The sequence below is a fragment of the Eutrigla gurnardus genome (assembly GCF_963514095.1).
Source record: "Eutrigla gurnardus genome assembly, chromosome: 16".
Classification (NCBI taxonomy): domain Eukaryota; kingdom Metazoa; phylum Chordata; class Actinopteri; order Perciformes; family Triglidae; genus Eutrigla; species Eutrigla gurnardus.
In genome coordinates, this window is record NC_139927.1 from 2,525,928 (window position 1) to 2,542,378 (window position 16,451).

General features: G+C 41.7%; 1 protein-coding gene across 2 annotated transcripts; it reads right to left on the bottom strand.

The window, feature by feature from the left end:
* Positions 1-144: 144 nt before the first annotated feature.
* adgrf7 (adhesion G protein-coupled receptor F7) lies at positions 145-16,432 on the bottom strand. Of its 2 annotated transcripts, XM_084031225.1 has the most exons (24): positions 16,139-16,432; positions 13,724-16,065; positions 13,372-13,451; positions 11,882-11,967; positions 11,040-11,091; positions 10,805-10,948; positions 10,535-10,708; positions 9,620-9,772; positions 9,368-9,535; positions 9,239-9,265; positions 8,358-9,128; positions 8,182-8,270; positions 8,043-8,104; positions 7,015-7,136; positions 6,672-6,890; positions 5,972-6,175; positions 5,755-5,877; positions 5,482-5,663; positions 5,095-5,259; positions 3,448-4,830; positions 3,318-3,359; positions 2,919-2,969; positions 2,768-2,828; positions 145-2,344 (listed from the first exon to the last, which is right to left on the bottom strand). In XM_084031225.1, exons 4-24 carry the CDS (start codon positions 11,960-11,962, stop codon positions 2,259-2,261), a joined length of 4,359 nt encoding a protein of 1,452 aa, XP_083887351.1. In that variant the 5' UTR covers positions 11,963-11,967; positions 13,372-13,451; positions 13,724-16,065; positions 16,139-16,432; the 3' UTR covers positions 145-2,258. The 2 variants fall into 2 exon arrangements, with proteins under 2 accessions (XP_083887351.1, XP_083887350.1); XM_084031224.1 differs by lacking the exon at positions 13,372-13,451.
* Between the last annotated feature and the right edge of the window lie 19 nt (positions 16,433-16,451).

A 16,451-nucleotide genomic window follows, 5' to 3' on the forward strand; every position in this document is an offset into this window, starting at 1 on the left:
GTTTTCATTCATTTTCATTGGTCACAAACACATCATTTATAGAATAGATGGATGGATAGATGGATGGATGGATGGATTGAGGGAGGGAGGGAGGGAGGGAGGGATGGATTGGCGGATAGAGGATAGATAGATAGATTGATTGACTGATTGATTACTAAACTACTTTATTCATCCCCAAGGGGAAATTGCAGTGTTACAGCAGCAATTAAACATTCAGACACTAATCACAACAGATACACTTCACACAAGACAAACATGAGGTTGTTTACACACAATAGATATCGTCAATAATCCTATAACAATACATACAAGTGAAAGAAATATACATGTGCAAAAATCCTACTGTACTACTGTTCTGATAAATGCTGCTTTACAAATACAAGACAATATTTTGCCAAATACAAAAAAAAACTACGAAAGAGGCTTTTTTTTCTCCACATGTGCAGTAAATAATTGGTCAGTCTGTTGGATGTTTGCCTGTGGAAGCCTGAAGGAGTGTGCCAGTCGATTGTTGACTTGTTTTGCATGTACGGGATGCTAATGACATTATTTGCTACTTTCACTGCGCTGCTTTGTTTTTTGCTCCCAAGCTATAAATACTGTATACAGTAGCTAAATAACTTTGATCGACTAATAGATACAGCACGCCAACAGGCCATCTGTACTTTTCTAACCATGAAAGAACGAATATCTCTGAGTTGTGTTACATCCAGCATGATGTCGATATGGATGTTTTTGTCGTTTTCTCGTTTCTGACACTTTGGTTTTAATCCAAAACACAAACTATGTGACTCACTATCGCCTCTCCAGGAAAAAGTATGGTATTACAAGACAGGACGTTCTGACTTGTTGAATATCGCAGCCTAGTCTGCGGTCCACACTTCAAGCTACAACTCTCTAAGTTTACACTTGTTGTAGGTCTAGAGAGGTATCTGGGACTTCCCGACATGTACAAGCAGCACTACTGGTTATTTCTCTGGTATCTAGAACACATCGCACCTTTTAAGGCTTAAACTTTAGGGTTCTGTAAACGCTTATGTCACAGATAATCACATCCGAACAACCTGAATGTATCTCACACATATAACAACTCTATCTGGAAGTTTTTATCAGTTTAAGACTTATTTGTTCATGTTAACCTGCACTTATGGACAAACGTGCACTCAGATTTTGTCCATTTTAAGGGCCCTATCAAATTTTTATAAATTATGTTTTATAATATCAATCAAAATTCAATAAATCAATATGAAAATATGGGAAATGTATTGAAGAAACATTCTCGTATTTCTGGTTGATTCCTGGCCCTTCCTTTGCCCTTTGTTTGTAATTCTATTTGACTGATAGTCCCGACCAAGTCAATTTGTCATTGTGATGCCGGCCCTTGAGTAAACGAGTTCAGTGATCTGTGGAAGACAGCCTTGCCTTGTGTAACTGATTTGATTGGCAAAATAAACCAAAGTCGAGAGCCGTTTTGCATCCACTCTGTGGACATTTCATTGTTTGAGAACAAGGTTAAATCTCAGATTTTTTTTGAGTTTTATTGAAGTTGAGCTATAATAGAAAATTACTATTTTTTTAAACCCTTTTAGATCACACCCCTGCTCATATTGTTCACCTATTTAACAATATATGCCAAAAAACCCTAATGTCTTCATCATTTTACGTCCAATATTTTCCTGTTCCTGGAAAACAAAATATGACCAATGCTTACATCAGCTATTTCCAACCAATTTACAATATTTATGACATCCATCCGGTGGAATCTCTCCATATACTATATTTAACTTCCTACACACATCAACACATTTTCACTGAAACGCATCAATCAGACGCATCGTTAGTGTCTTTTTCCAAAATAATGTTTGCAGGAAGTTAGGGTTGGGCATTAAAACCACTTAGGTTGAGGAAAAGAGCGTCTTCCTTAACTTGATTGACTAAACTCACGGTATGCCAACAACGACTAATGTGACAAAATGTCAACATTTAATTTGAGTTTCACACTTAAGCTATATTCACTTTTACAAGACACCTCATATACAATCCTTTCTATGAGCTCTTTGTCAGACAATTATTAGTTGATAAAAAAAATGGTAACCCAGTAACTACTACGCCCAACAGGCATGATGTATTATGTATTTATGTACGTGTGTGATACTAAAAAAACATGTTTGTTTGTTATTATAGCTGCGATGATAAAGAAAGTGTTTCTCAAGCTGCCGCTTTGCTTGGTCGGTTGTCGTTCTGACTGACGATCATCATCAAGTGTTGAGGAAGGAGTGACTTTGACCGGAGTGAGTTTGACCAGAGCCACTAGACGATTGGAGATGATTGGCGTTGTAACCATCTGCAAAAACGGCAACAAAACAAACTCCTTAAATCTGTGGCAAAGCAATTTGACAACTGACAAACAGGCAAATTCACAGAGAATGGCATGATGTAGAGAAGCAGACAGAAGGGTCTAAATATGTGCTTGAAGGACATATCCATGATGTCACAGATGTTCAGCAGTTAAAAGATAAAGATATCAGTCGCAGAGTAAAGGTGAACCATCATCTGGCGATCGAGACAGAAGACTATGAAAGTAACACCATTTTACTTTACTCATTAAGATGCTCTGGGGAACAGGAATATCTCTACCCAGGTATTTCACAGTAAAAGTGAAAACCATGACCTGCTTAGTGGCATAGAGGAAAAGTCAGGGAGATCAACAAAGTTATTAGTATTCATCCTCTGGGAAGCATGAATGGCCGCTATGCTACCCCTTTACCTCTTCTCCACTTCCGTAAAAAGGCCAATCCACTTGATGATGAGTTTCCTCTGCTGGTGCTCTAAAACAAGAATAAACGCAAACACATCAGTTGACACAATATACGAGTCTGCTAACAAAAGAAGTGACCTGATAAAGTAAACTTCCTTACCCGTGTCCCAGTTCCGATGCTTTGTGATAATACTACCATTTCCGACCGCACCTGAAAAATGTACTCTTAACAATTAGCTCACGGCTACAAACCTCAATGAAAACAGGTTCTTAAAGATTTCTCTAGACTGCAGGGTTTATTTTCTCTGGTCTTTCCCACCAGCACCAGGGACAACCAAATCCACACTAACAGGGTTTTTAAAATGCAGTTCCATTTTGCATCTGAACGCGTCTGAAATGATCTCTTTATCCATGTAAAATACCAAAAGGTCACTTTAACAGTGTCCTACAATCCGTCTCATTACTTAATGTGTGGAGATTCATACATTAAACATGAACAAAGCAATATGAGAGAAATAACAAATGAGGACGATTCATCTTTTTTAATATGGAGACATACCTTTTTGTCCAGCAGTGTTCCGAACACCAATATGAAGAAACCCTTTCCAGAAAGACACACAGTAGCATCAGGTAAGAGAGCTCCATGTTATACAGTAATACGCTGACAAGTACAGCTACTCTATTTGTACCTGAAGTGAATTGAAGAACGCAAATGAAATATGGATATCTGCATTGTTTGGATCGGTCATGGTTCCGACTCCCAGACCCCAAGTTAATCCAAAAAACGGTGTGAGGACCGCCACGCTCCTGACGATAACCAGCAGAACGTTCCTCTCCGCCGCTTGTGCAGCGTCTGCCATGACCCTTCTCCTCAACATCTTGTATATCACCACAAACAGGATCACGAGGTTTATCGCCACTATTAACAGCGCGGGGATCACGAAGGCCAGCAGAGCTTTGGACTGGTCCCAGTTGAGCCAGCAGCCAGTTTCTCGGATGTAGGCTTCTCTGGGTGCTGTTACAGCTATGGTTATGATGGCGATGAGGAGAGGCGCCCCGTAGCCCAGACAGAATCCAATAGCCATCATGGATTTTTTGGACAATCCCCCGTCAAAGACGCTGACCGTGCGGTAGATCAGCAGCAGACTTGAGGCCAACATCCAGAAGAACAGGGCGAGGTAGAAAACATGGATGAAAAAGGTCGCCGCGGTGCACCCCGGCGGGTTTGTGGTTTCTGCCACGAATGCTCCAATAATAAACCAAATGTCTGCAATCAGGAGACACAACGCAATGTTAACAATGCAAACATGACGCAGGTAAGATGTGTTGTTCTTCCTTATTTTTCTCCATATGACAGCTTCAATGATGAGGCATATGACCAGACAAGCCAGTGAGATGCCGACTCCAATGTAGGTTATATAACCCAACAGTGTTGATAAACCGGGGTCGTCCGGGATGTAGGGTGACATGAGGATGGAGAATGAGGTCAGGTGGTTGCAGTTGCAGGTGACGGTTTCGTTTATGTTGCGTACCAGCACGCAGCCCTCGTCATCCCATCCCCCTAGACCATCGAAGAGGCTGAAGTTCCAGAAAACGCACTGCGGGTTCCCCAGAGTATCATTCAAAACATCGAACGTGAACGAAACATTATTGACGTTGCCCCCGGACTGAACGAGTACGACTCTCCCGTTGATGACGTTGAAGGGAGAATTGGTTTGATTTCTTGGAGGGAGCACGTTATCCATTGAGGCAAATGTTAACACGGTGAAGGAGTTATTTCCTCTGCCAGACTCCGTTATGCTCAACTCCACAGAAGAATTTAAGTCAGCGCTGAAAGTGTCCGTGAACGTGGTTTTGTTCAGGGAGATGTAAGGCGTTTCGATGTCAAAAGAGTCATTGGTGAGGCTACTTGTTACAGTCTCAAGAGAAAACAAGAGGGTTGAGCTGACGCTTCTGGTCGTGGTGCTGTTATTTCTGACTAATGTGAGGTTTTGGGCGTCATCGTTGTTGAGAAAGTCCCATGATTCCTTTGATTGATCTGTGGTGAGGATGCCTGTAGTTTCAAGGATGGCCTAAATTGAAAAGAAAGAAGACGTTAGCTTGTGTGGAATGTAGGGGTGTAACGATAATATCACGATATTTTGCCCCTGATAACGATGATAGTGCGATACACGACATATTGCATGAAATCTACAATATGCATCACGTTATCTGGGTATCTGAAGATGAAAAAAGGCTTAATGCATGGAATCAGTAAATATTGTGTTCCGATATATTGTCCCACCACGTGTGGTATGTTGTTTGCAACATGAACCTCAGTGGACGAATTCACATACCCTCATTGAAGTATTAGTTATTGGGACGCTCAAGTTGGCCACGTTGCTGAGGATTTCAACGATGGCATTGATGTTTGCAGGAGACTCGACCACTTGCTGGGTGGAGTTGAGAGCGACGTTGTTGAGTTCTTCCAAGAAATTTGGCAGTGAATTGTTATTCAAGAACTGTGAGATTTGAGAGTGGAGGGGCGGAAGTGTTAGCATCTCAAGCATCAAGTTAATTATTTCTCCCAATAGATCCATATAATAGAATACTTCTACCACTGCCAAGACCACGACAGAGGTCAGAGGACACCCCTGAGTTAAATCCGTTTACTTAACGCTCTCAAATCACAGAATCTGCACGTGGATGTGATTTGGTGTCAGAAACCGCCGGAGGAAGCTTACCTCAGACTGCATCAGCAGCTGCTGAACCTGTCTGAGGATGCAGTCGTTTCTCGCTTCTCTCCAGGAGCCGTCGGCCTCACAAACTATTATTTTTTTTCCCAGCTCGTTAGCTTCGCAGGGAGCTTCAGCCATGTCGCCTTCATTCCCAACACCGAAGACATCACTCTTACATAGAAATGAAGCTAGGGAGAAAGAAATACATTTGACTTTGACTGGAATTTCAGGTAAACACATCTTGATTAATTCATCTGTAATATCAGTATCAACACTTACACTCAGTGGATACAGCCAGCGTTATGATTTCACTAAAACCTGGGTAGTTTTTCACCCGACAAGTAATGATCTCTTCCGTCATTGCACAGTTGATTGGAAACTGATGGGTGAGCTCATTTGTACCTAAACGCACAAAAAATCAACACTCAACTTGGGAAAAGACAACCAACATTTTGAGAATAACCTTTTGGTGCTTTATTTTGGTTTTCGGTCTTACCTTCAGTGGGAATGCCTATAAATTCAACCTCATAGGGGCTGCTGACGGAGCACCTCAGTAGCACTTCCCTCACTTCGTTGCACGGAACTGTTTGTGTGACTGGTGACACAGTGATCACGGGTTTCTCTTTTAGTTTAAATTCTCCGTTGGATCTCTGTCTGAAAGCCGACCCGTCTGCCCTTTTCAACCTGCATTCATAAAGGCCTGAAATAAAAGGTGAAATATATATGGGATGACGTTGAGTTATAAGGAAAGGAACAACCTGAATTAGCAGGTTAAGTTACAGTGGAAGCAACAATATACTACAATTCAAATATTTCCTGCTGTAAGCTTTGACTTTGATGATTCAAATGTCTCACATTTTGTCTTGTGACAAAGTCTGTCATTGTTTCATGATGGGATCCCATCATTTTGCATTCATTCATCAGAATATAGTTAGTTATACATACATGTAAATAGTAAACTTGCTTCCAAACACCCAATCAAATCTCTTAATTTACTATTTGACTTTCTCATCGTTCCCCCGCTGGCTGAGAGAAAAAATTAATATTTCTGAGATTTCTCCAGAAAGGCATTTCATTTAAAATAACAGCAACATTATTTTCAGCCGTCATATATCTGGGACCTGACAAGATGTACAAAGCAGTAATAGTGGTTATTTCAGCCAGTATGGATGAAACCTGGTTGGTGTATTTCTTACCATTGTCAGTGCTAAAAAAATGCAACACAGTTAGCGTTGCCCCTCCACTTGTAAACTTGAAATCGTGTTGATCATCTTCACGAAAGATTTTGCTGTCACGTCTCCACTCTGCCGTCCAGTCGGTACCAAAATTGAGATCCTCTGGTATCGGGCCACATGTCACAGTTACTTGATCTCCAAAGAGTACTTCAGGTGGGTCAAACGCTAAGGAAGTAGTGCCTTTAAGAAAACAGACACGGGTCAAATTTCATTCATTTATGCTAAATTAACAATATTCCTGATAGAAAAGCAGTGCTTATGTGACAGTTCAAACATTTTGTCTATATTTCCAGAATGGTCTTACTGTCGTATAGCAGTGGGTATATTTCCGACAGCTCTGTAAATATTCCTGCTTTTAGAGACTTAATTTGTGCTACAGGAAAAGAAGTTGCTGTTATCACGTAGTCACAGATGGTGCTTCCACTCCTGTAATGCAAACAATTGTATTGGATTAAAATCCAATCACAAGCAGGTTTTTCAAATGATGTCCATATTATATCTGCACTGCAAACCACCATTCACTTACTCCAAAAACCTCTTAACCTCTTAACCATATATATAAGGATATTTGGATTAATGAAACAACTTGACTGGGGTAAGTTAGTGAAACATTTTTATATGGAGCCATTTGACTGTTTACATATTTAACATCTCCTAGTGGCCACTTCAGCCAAGTCAAAATACCCAGCAGCCTCTTGTAAACTGTATCAACACAGTGATTCATCCAGAAACAAGACTTAAAGGCCTTTGCACAGAGTCCGTTTGTTTCATCCGAAAACGTTGCACGTTAAAAAGTAAATACGACCTCACGTCATGTCAATCACGTTTGCTGACTGACTCTGAGACTTTCGTCTGTTTCTGGAACAGGTTGGATTTCCTGCGTTTCTCGAATCGGTCAAAAAGTGTTTTTAGAGTTTTAGGGTCCACCTCATCGCTCAAAGCAAGGTGCTGTACGACAAACAGGCCGAAGACTTGAGATGAAGGACAGCGCGATCGAGCGATCGCCGAGCAGCTTGGGATCGGGAGACGTATTGCAGCCACTGTTCGGTTTGATCGTGGAGATTGATGGTCTTCTTTAGATCGGGATAGTTGCTCAGCTCCCTCACGACTAGATAAATCCGTTTATTGTAATTGTGCGGATTTTCAAATATATTTTAAAAAAATGCATCGGACATTTATTGGCAAAAAAACATCGGTATGCAAAGGCCTTAAGATTCTCCCGCCACGCTGGTGTGACTCTTCTGGTCCTACATAGACCAGTGATCTACGTTCCCATCATGTGCGACCTGATTTTAAGGAGGGTGAAATCAAAAAGAATCCCATTCGACTTACCGGAACACGACTGAGTCTATGGCTTTAAATGTCGAGATGTACGTCTCACTTTGTCTTTGTATCTGTGTTGAAACAGACAGACGTTCATTGCATCCACTTTCTGCCAACGATGAGTGGTAGAAGACAAAGGAAGACTTACGGAGTTGTACGTGTTTTGGTAAACGCTGTGATCTGGGTTGTTGAATGCAGAATCATAAGGCACGTCCATGGTAAACGAGAGTCTCGACACTGCAACGCAAACATCACAAACATCACAAAGAAGCCTTTCATGTCATTGCATGGAGTTTTTAATTCTCTATATTTGATGTGTCATACCCTCCATCGGGGCGGTTGTCGGTGACGCTGTTGTTGGGGTTGCTGTTGTCATTGTCACTGGTGTGGTTTTCATCGTCACCGGGGTTGTTGTCATCGTCACCGGGGTTGTTGTCGTTGTGATTGTTGTATTCATCACCGGGGTTGTTGTCGTTGTGATTGTTGTTGTTGCCGTTGTTGTATTCATCACTGGGGTTGTTGTCATTGTTGTATTCATCACCGGGGTTGTTGTCGTTGTGATTGTTGTTGTTGCCGTTGTTGTATTCATCACCGGGGTTGTTGTCGTTGTGATTGTTGTTGTTGCCGTTGTTGTATTCATCACAGGGGTTGTTGTCATTGTTGTATTCATCACTGGGGTTGTTGTCATTGTTGTATTCATCACCGGGGTTGTTGTCATTGTTGTATTCATCACCGGGGTTGTTGCCGTTGTCATTGTTGTATTTATCACCGGGGTTGTTGTCATTGTTGTATTCATCACTGGGGTTGTTGTCATTGTTGAAATCATCACCGGGGTTGTTGTCATTGTTGTATTCATCACCGGGGTTGTTGTCATTGTTGTATTCATCACCGGGGTTGTTGTCATTGTTGTATTCATCACCGGGGTTGTTGTCGTGGTTGTATTCATCACCGGGGTTGTTGTCATTGTTGTATTCATCACTGGGGTTGTTGTCATTGTTGTATTCATCACCGGGGTTGTTGTCATTGTTGTATTCATCACTGGGGTTGTTGCCGTTGTCATTGTTGTATTTGTCACCGGGGTTGCTGCCGTTGTCACTGTAAAAAAAACAAAACTATAATTCATTATTAACAAATGCTAATTGTCTTCATCTTCTACAGACTGTTGAACTTTATCAAAACAAAATAAATAAAATAAAAAGCCATACCAGGCGGGGTCGGACATTGGGTGACACCTGTAGGGCAACATTGGAGGTTAAATTGTTACATCGTAATTTTCTGTTTATGGAAATCATATTTAATTATAATTAACTTGAGAATGCACAGTCAATGCTTACTTGTGATTGGTTCACAGAACTCTCCACCAGGGGGCAGTGCATTAATGCACCCACAGGTTTGACTGGTGGCATTACTGCAGGCACCGTAGATGTCACACTTGTCACATGACCAAGCAAACTGCTGCTGACACTCACACTGGAGTCCTCCGGAGGAGTTCGGAAAGCACACTGTGAAAGAAAAGCATAGAAAATAAATCCAACTCTCGTCAGATAAAAACGGCATTAAATCAGGGAGCAAATAAAAGTCCTTACCTGTGGTGATATTTAGGTCCAGTACTTTTAAAGAAGGAGAGACTGTGTAGGGTAACAGATAATCCAGAATTATCCTATATTGATCAATGAGTTGTGGCAGCTCCCTGAAGGCTTGGATACGTAATTCCAGGACTATCTCCATGTCCACCGGGTCTGGGGACGAGAACCCATCACGCAAATGTAATCAGCAGTCATCATCGCAGTCGTGTGGATTATTATCAAGTGTTGCCCATGTTAAATGTTTAGGACTTTCCCAGCAGGTGTTTGACATACAGTGTGTCTCTCCGAACTCGGGCTATTGTTGGAGTAATCAATTAACCTACGAATTTGAGCATTTATAGCAAATATAATTTGAATATTGAAAAAATATGGAATGTAATTTGAATAGTATTATGGAGGAAAGTTGGCCGTTTCGACTCCAAACCGCGGAAAGAACCGTATGGCTAGTTTACGTTGCTAGTTGCCAATCTTCAGCAACACAGACTTTCGATCTCTACATTTCCAAACCTGTCTTGCTGTATTTTTAAGAAACGGTCACAAGATCCAATCTGTTGGTTATTTCAAGGATCAATGGGTTTTTATCCGGATGATAGTATGATAGTCGACTATTAGAAGGAGCCTGATTTGACTGCCATGGGATCGGGATGGACTGGCCATCGGGACGTTCGGGAGGTTTCCCGACCCGGCCGGAGAAGATGAGATAAAAAAACAAAAAACAGAGACTTTTATGGAGCTTTCCCATCCGCCCGTGGTGCCTCCATCCTGGACACGGGTGAGCCCACGACCCGCTGATCCCCCCTGGAGCTCCTGACTTTTATGGAGCTTTTTTCATGCTTTTTGATGATCAGTCAACTATAGGCAAGACTTGACCAATCAGATTCAACGATACACATCTCAGTGTGAAAGCAGGCCTACGTGTCAGACTGGCGATGGGCTGACAGTACTGGCTGTCAGGTGGGAGGGCCTGAATGCATCCACACGTGTCACGGACGATGGCGTCGCAGGCGTCGTGGGTGATGCAGGTGTTATACGACCAAGCGTAGCCCTCCTCACACCTGCACTGGTACGCAGCCATGTTTGGGGAACACACTGGGAGAAGAGACAGCAGCACATAAAAGGTTGACAGGTGGAATTAAATATATAAAATATATAAAATGGGGCAACAGCAAGGAAACGAGCTTCTACCTGTTGTGGTGACGATGCTGGATATTAAGGTAGTGTTTCTGACCAGGAGAGGATAACTGAGGCTGCTCAACAGCGTTTGGAGACTCTCCAAGTCAGAGATGTTGACAACAACTTCGATGACATAATCAGAGGAAAGGAGGGTAGCTGGGAAGACATGAAGCAGACGTAACAGTCTTTACTTTGGTGACAAGAAAAAGGACGGACACTAGCTTCCTGCTGTGGAAACGTGACTCACCAACTCGTTTCTCTCTGACGTGAGCGTGCAATGCTTTTGTACCCAGCAATTCCTGGAAAATCAAGGTCCACCTGATTAGTTCAGTTGCACTTGTTTGCCTACGTAAAACGGATAACGGATCCACACCACATGAATGTATGTCATGTTTAGTCAGGGACCATGTACATAACTACTGGGACACAAAGATATTATCTGGGACAATTCCAGGACAGTGAAAGTCAAAGCAAACTTTGAAGGTATTTGCAAAGTCATTAAATATGAGTATCAAGACGTCAGGCCCGCCACATGTTTTTTTTAGTAAATGGCAAGAGGCCAAATTCTTCTCTTCTTCCAAACACATGCATTACATCGGCCTGCTGTACTGTATATGCAGCTTACATGGAGCCTGAAGATTGGAGGACAAAAATGACAACAGGAGAAATGACATGAGAAAGTTTGGAGGAAGGTCGGAGGTATGGAACCTTTTTAAATGAGGCGTGGGAAGTGACAACATGTGTCAGCTTTGAGAGCATGCTTCTGAATTTCTTCCATGCTTCGTCCTTGTATCGTTCTCGACATATTTCTGTCATTCAAACAACTCGAGTTGTAGTTGAAAACGGCCACCTATTAAAACATTGTGGGGTTTAAATCGGGCTCGGGCTCATGGTCCGTGGTATGAAGATTAAGATTAAGGATTGCATTATATGTATTCTGCATAATTGGGAGGGCAACGACAAGAATTTGAATTTGGGACACCGTTGGTTATATCCGGGACAATACAATGTAGACTTGTGGACAGTGTTGCGTGATGGAGCTGCCTGTGTGCAGTAACGGTGTAGCACTTCCACCGTATTAGTTCTTACCAGCTCGTATCTCTGACCCTCCAGAGTGTAGCATGCAACCAGGAGAACAACCGCCTGTACTGCTGCCTTCACGGATGCCATGGCAACTAGAAAGACAACGTAATGATGAGCTTACTCGTAGTGTGAACTGATACCCGACGATGCTTTGGAGACGAGCTGGTTCACTTCCAGCGAACCTGACACTGTTTTTGAATTTTCAACAATCCTATTTTTAGATCCTTACAATAGATGATGCAACTGTTCCAGAGTTGACTTTATAAAGGGATTAAGACGAAGGTGCTTTTCTATTCAACTCCTACAAGGAGTTTTCTTTCTTTCTTTCTTTCTTTCTTTCTTTCTTTCACAGTACATCAAAAATACAACATACAAAACCATACCAACATAACATTCATACTAACATTCACAAAATAACCAAAAATCAACACAATACATCACACAACAAACTACACAAGCTCAAGACCGACCCAATACATACACTAGCTCAACTCAATATAATAGAATAATAATATCTGTAGTGTTTTACACTACTTCCTGTGTAAATAAATACAATTTTTACTTTTTGTGAAAACTAAAAAAACTAGTTCTAATCTACAGGGAGGCAACAGAAAACTCTGCTGACTGTCGAGTACTGATCAAAAACAATAATATTTTTTTATTATATTTATCTTCTTTACGTGGTTTTTACTTGTCTTTATTATATTTATCTTCTTTATCTACATGGTTTTACTTGTCTAGCCACGTCTGTCACACAAATTTTCTGCATATTTCCTTTTATGATTCATGAAGCATGAGTTTCATGTTCACGGCGTCGACATTCATTTAGACAATTCCACCAAGGGGATCGATCGATGGTGGTTTAACTGCTGTTGTTATTCCCGCTCACACAAGGACACACGGTCGCACAACATCACGTGGTGAGCTTTGTGACAACAAACGACTTGGACCGGTTTAGGAAAAGAAAAGATCTGTAACACGACTACATAAAGACCAGATTAGATTTGACGAGAGGAAGAAGATGACGACAGAAACAAGCAGATCATACACGCAAATGTTCGTTCTTTTGTGTGTGTGTGTGTGTGTGTGTTAATTTGGTTGTATTTTCTTACATTCAAATGTCGTCATCATCATCATTCATTTTACATCAAATGTCACTTAACCTGGTCCTGATACGAGTTTAGACTTAAACGGAACAAAAACACTGAAGTCGTCTGTTTCGTCCTTCAGACGCTGCGTTCACACCAACACTCCCACCATGCTTTTCTCTTTATTTATACTATTTTCAGTGTTTGCCATAAATCAAAAATATGGTGTTATTTTCACTAACACCATGTTTGAAAGTCGATATTTCTATTTCAGGTTTGTTGCATATGAACTTTAAAAAATAAATACATTTTCTTTATTCCTGTTTTCCACCAAATTATGTATTTTTGGTCGAGGCGCAAATAATTGAAAATGAATTCAAATGTGTTTGAGAAAGGCTTTTTTTTTACCAGGCGTAGTACTCCTCCTTATTTGTCACCAGGATGTTCTCTTGTTTCCAGCTACTGAAGATAGATTTACACATAAAACTCTTGATAGAAGGAATAAAGCCAATTTAGTTAAAGGATGGAGTTAAGTTTATTTACAAATGTTTACAAAGTTTGTCTTCACTTCTCTAGTTTCAACATGATTCCTTTAATATTCTTCTTTCAATGGACATTTAAAACATAATGTGAAAGCAGCTCAACGATGTAACCAAGATAAAACAACAACCGTTCACACGCTCCTCTGATGAAATCTACTCAAAGGGCATGTACTTGTAGGAGCGTATGAAGAAAATATAAAATGAATGGATTTGTTTACCTCTCGTTGTCTTCTTGTCAAGAAGCAGTGATCATTTTAGTTTAGGTCTCTAGTTATACGGACCAATAACCATCATGAAACTTCCTGGAATACTTCTATCTATCTGAGTCACACACCCGTCTGGCCAGTTCAGTGAGCTGCTAACAGACACTGGGAGATTGTGAGGATACAGTAATGCGATGGCTTTTTCTTTGCTCACACTGATTACGTGATTATAGCGGGTCCCCAAGGGCCTTTCAAATGGTTCAAACTCATTTTTGCTATCATTAGTTATTGATTTCCTGCATTCTGGTGACATCATATGCATCAATCTTTCGTTTCAATTTGTCTTGTGTTAAAGCAAAAGTGTACCAGTGTTCTTGCGTTGGTCCATCGAGACATGAGAGGTGGTTTTACATCAATATATGTACCAAGGAATTGAGTCATTGAGAACCCTGACCTGCTGAGAACCCATATTATTATGAAACTACTAAAGGTTGTCACTCTGTAAGTGGGAGTGGTTTGAAAACAAAAAGGTTATTGAAGATTGACTGGTTGTATGGTGCTTTTACCTCAGTCCCTAACAACGCCTATAGCAACAGGCGCTCTGGTCAGACAAACAGTTCCTCGCCACTGCATCGCCGCCTTTGGTGATGTTGTGTTGAACAAAACTGTGAAACGTCGATTTCCCCAGAAATCTTTTTGTATTTCGACGCGGAGCTCATCAAGATAACAGCTGTGAATGACAAATATTATACACACCTTAGAACACCTTGTTATCAGGGCTGAACACTACTGATTCTAATCTCAAAGCATGTTGCTGCAATCGGCCCGCTCAAGTAAACCACAAAACACTGTGTGCTTTATTTCTTTATATATATATGTACTGTATTTCTAAGTTCATGCGAAGTCAAATAGTTTAGATGAGTGCCCTTTCTGTTCAGAAGCTGTTATCAGCAGCACTTCACTGTGTACTCTTGACGCAAGCTGTTCCTTGAAAACAAGCCTGGAATTTCTTTCATAGCATTTCATGCCTCACTGCTTTTGTCTCTTCTTGTTCGTCTCGTTCCCCTGTCTTTACAGTAAGTCAGACAGTGACGAGCAAGGGAACGCCAGTTTAAAAACCCTTTTGAAGGGCTGCCAATTTAAATGGAGGGTATCACTGTAATGATCTGTCGTAGAACGGTATCAAGCCTCTCATATCACTTCTTCTACGTTACCCCTACATGCCCTCTGAACCCAAACTTAAGTATTAAGTGAATTCTACAATGGAGTTCGACCACAGCCATTAGCTAACAATGTTAATAAAAGTCATGAAACAGAACCATGTGACTTTAAGTCATGAGGTTCATGCAACGACAGACAAGACAAGAGGTCCATCTTGGGTGTGTATGATCACTCTCCATACAAAATCCAAAATCACAATAGGGTCTCTAATACTGACTGCAGCTCAGAGATGATCATATATGTGTCATCGGACCACTAATTCGCCAGAAGAGAAGGAGGACAAGGAGTAGGAGTAGGAGGAGGAGAAGGAGAAAGAAGAAGAGAAGAGGAGGAGAACCTGAAACCACTCGTTCTACCTGGTCTCCTGCTTCAGGCCTTGGATAATACACAAAGTCAGGATCAGGAGACAGTTGTCTTGTTTAAATCACTTCGGGATTTAAACAAGTAGGCTTGTCCTCCGGTGCAACGAAGGCTCCAACTGAACTGAAGGGACAGGACTTGTCAGGGGACTCGGAGTCGTCGCTGCTGGGCTCAGCACCTGGGATGGCATCAAAACCACAGCAGGAAGAAGTTTTTGTGTTTGCGCCAATAAAAGCGGTTCTATGGTTGGGAGGGCTCCTTTCACACTTTGGCCATCATCACTCTTTTCAAGTCACTTCTGGGATTCGTGAAGAAAAAGGGGGAAATTACTTGACGGTCTGATTCGCACCATGTCATCAAGGCCTCCGGACCTGCAGCCTTCAGTGCAGCTTTAGCTTCGCAAGCTCCACGCAGCAAGGTGGCATATTGTTGTGATGTCTCCGAGGGGAGTCATGCAGCCGCTTACAAACACTGGGATTCTGGTCTCCAGGGTGGGAGTCTCAGTGCACAAAGCCAAGACTGAGTTGACCGTCTGTGAAAAGTGGGTGCAAAGTCCTTTGTGGTCTGAACTCCCACTGCCAGAGTCATTGTGCGTTCAACGGTATCGCCCAGGTAGACGTGGAGCCGGTCCTCCGTCAGACCGAGGATGGATGGAGGAAAGGTGCCGTAGGTTCTGGCGTGTCCGTAGACCTGTGGCATCAGTGCGGTCAATCAGCAGGTAAGCCCCGCCCCCTAAAGCATCCCCTGCTTTCTGGTCTGGTGGACACTAAATGGACCTGTGAATCAGCAGGTAAGCCCCGCCCCCCTAAAGCATCCCCTGCTTTCTGGTCTGGTGGACTCTAAATGGACCATAATGTACTAAATGAACGTCATGCTGGATTGAAGGAGACTTGAAACTAGAGATTGAGACCATAAACTCATGTTTACAATGTTTACTGAGATAATACATCAAAACGGCATTTTCACTTTGCATCAGTAGGTGGCAGTGTTAGACTAAAGGATATGAATGAGATGAAGAGCATGTCTTACAGTAGCCATGACAGTGTGAAAGCCATACTTAGTGTTATTTTAAGAGAAAAACATCATCTCATCTTGTAAAGTGTTTTATTTATATTTTTTAAAAATCTGTTTTTGGGGCCAATAAAACTTTTAAAATAAAATG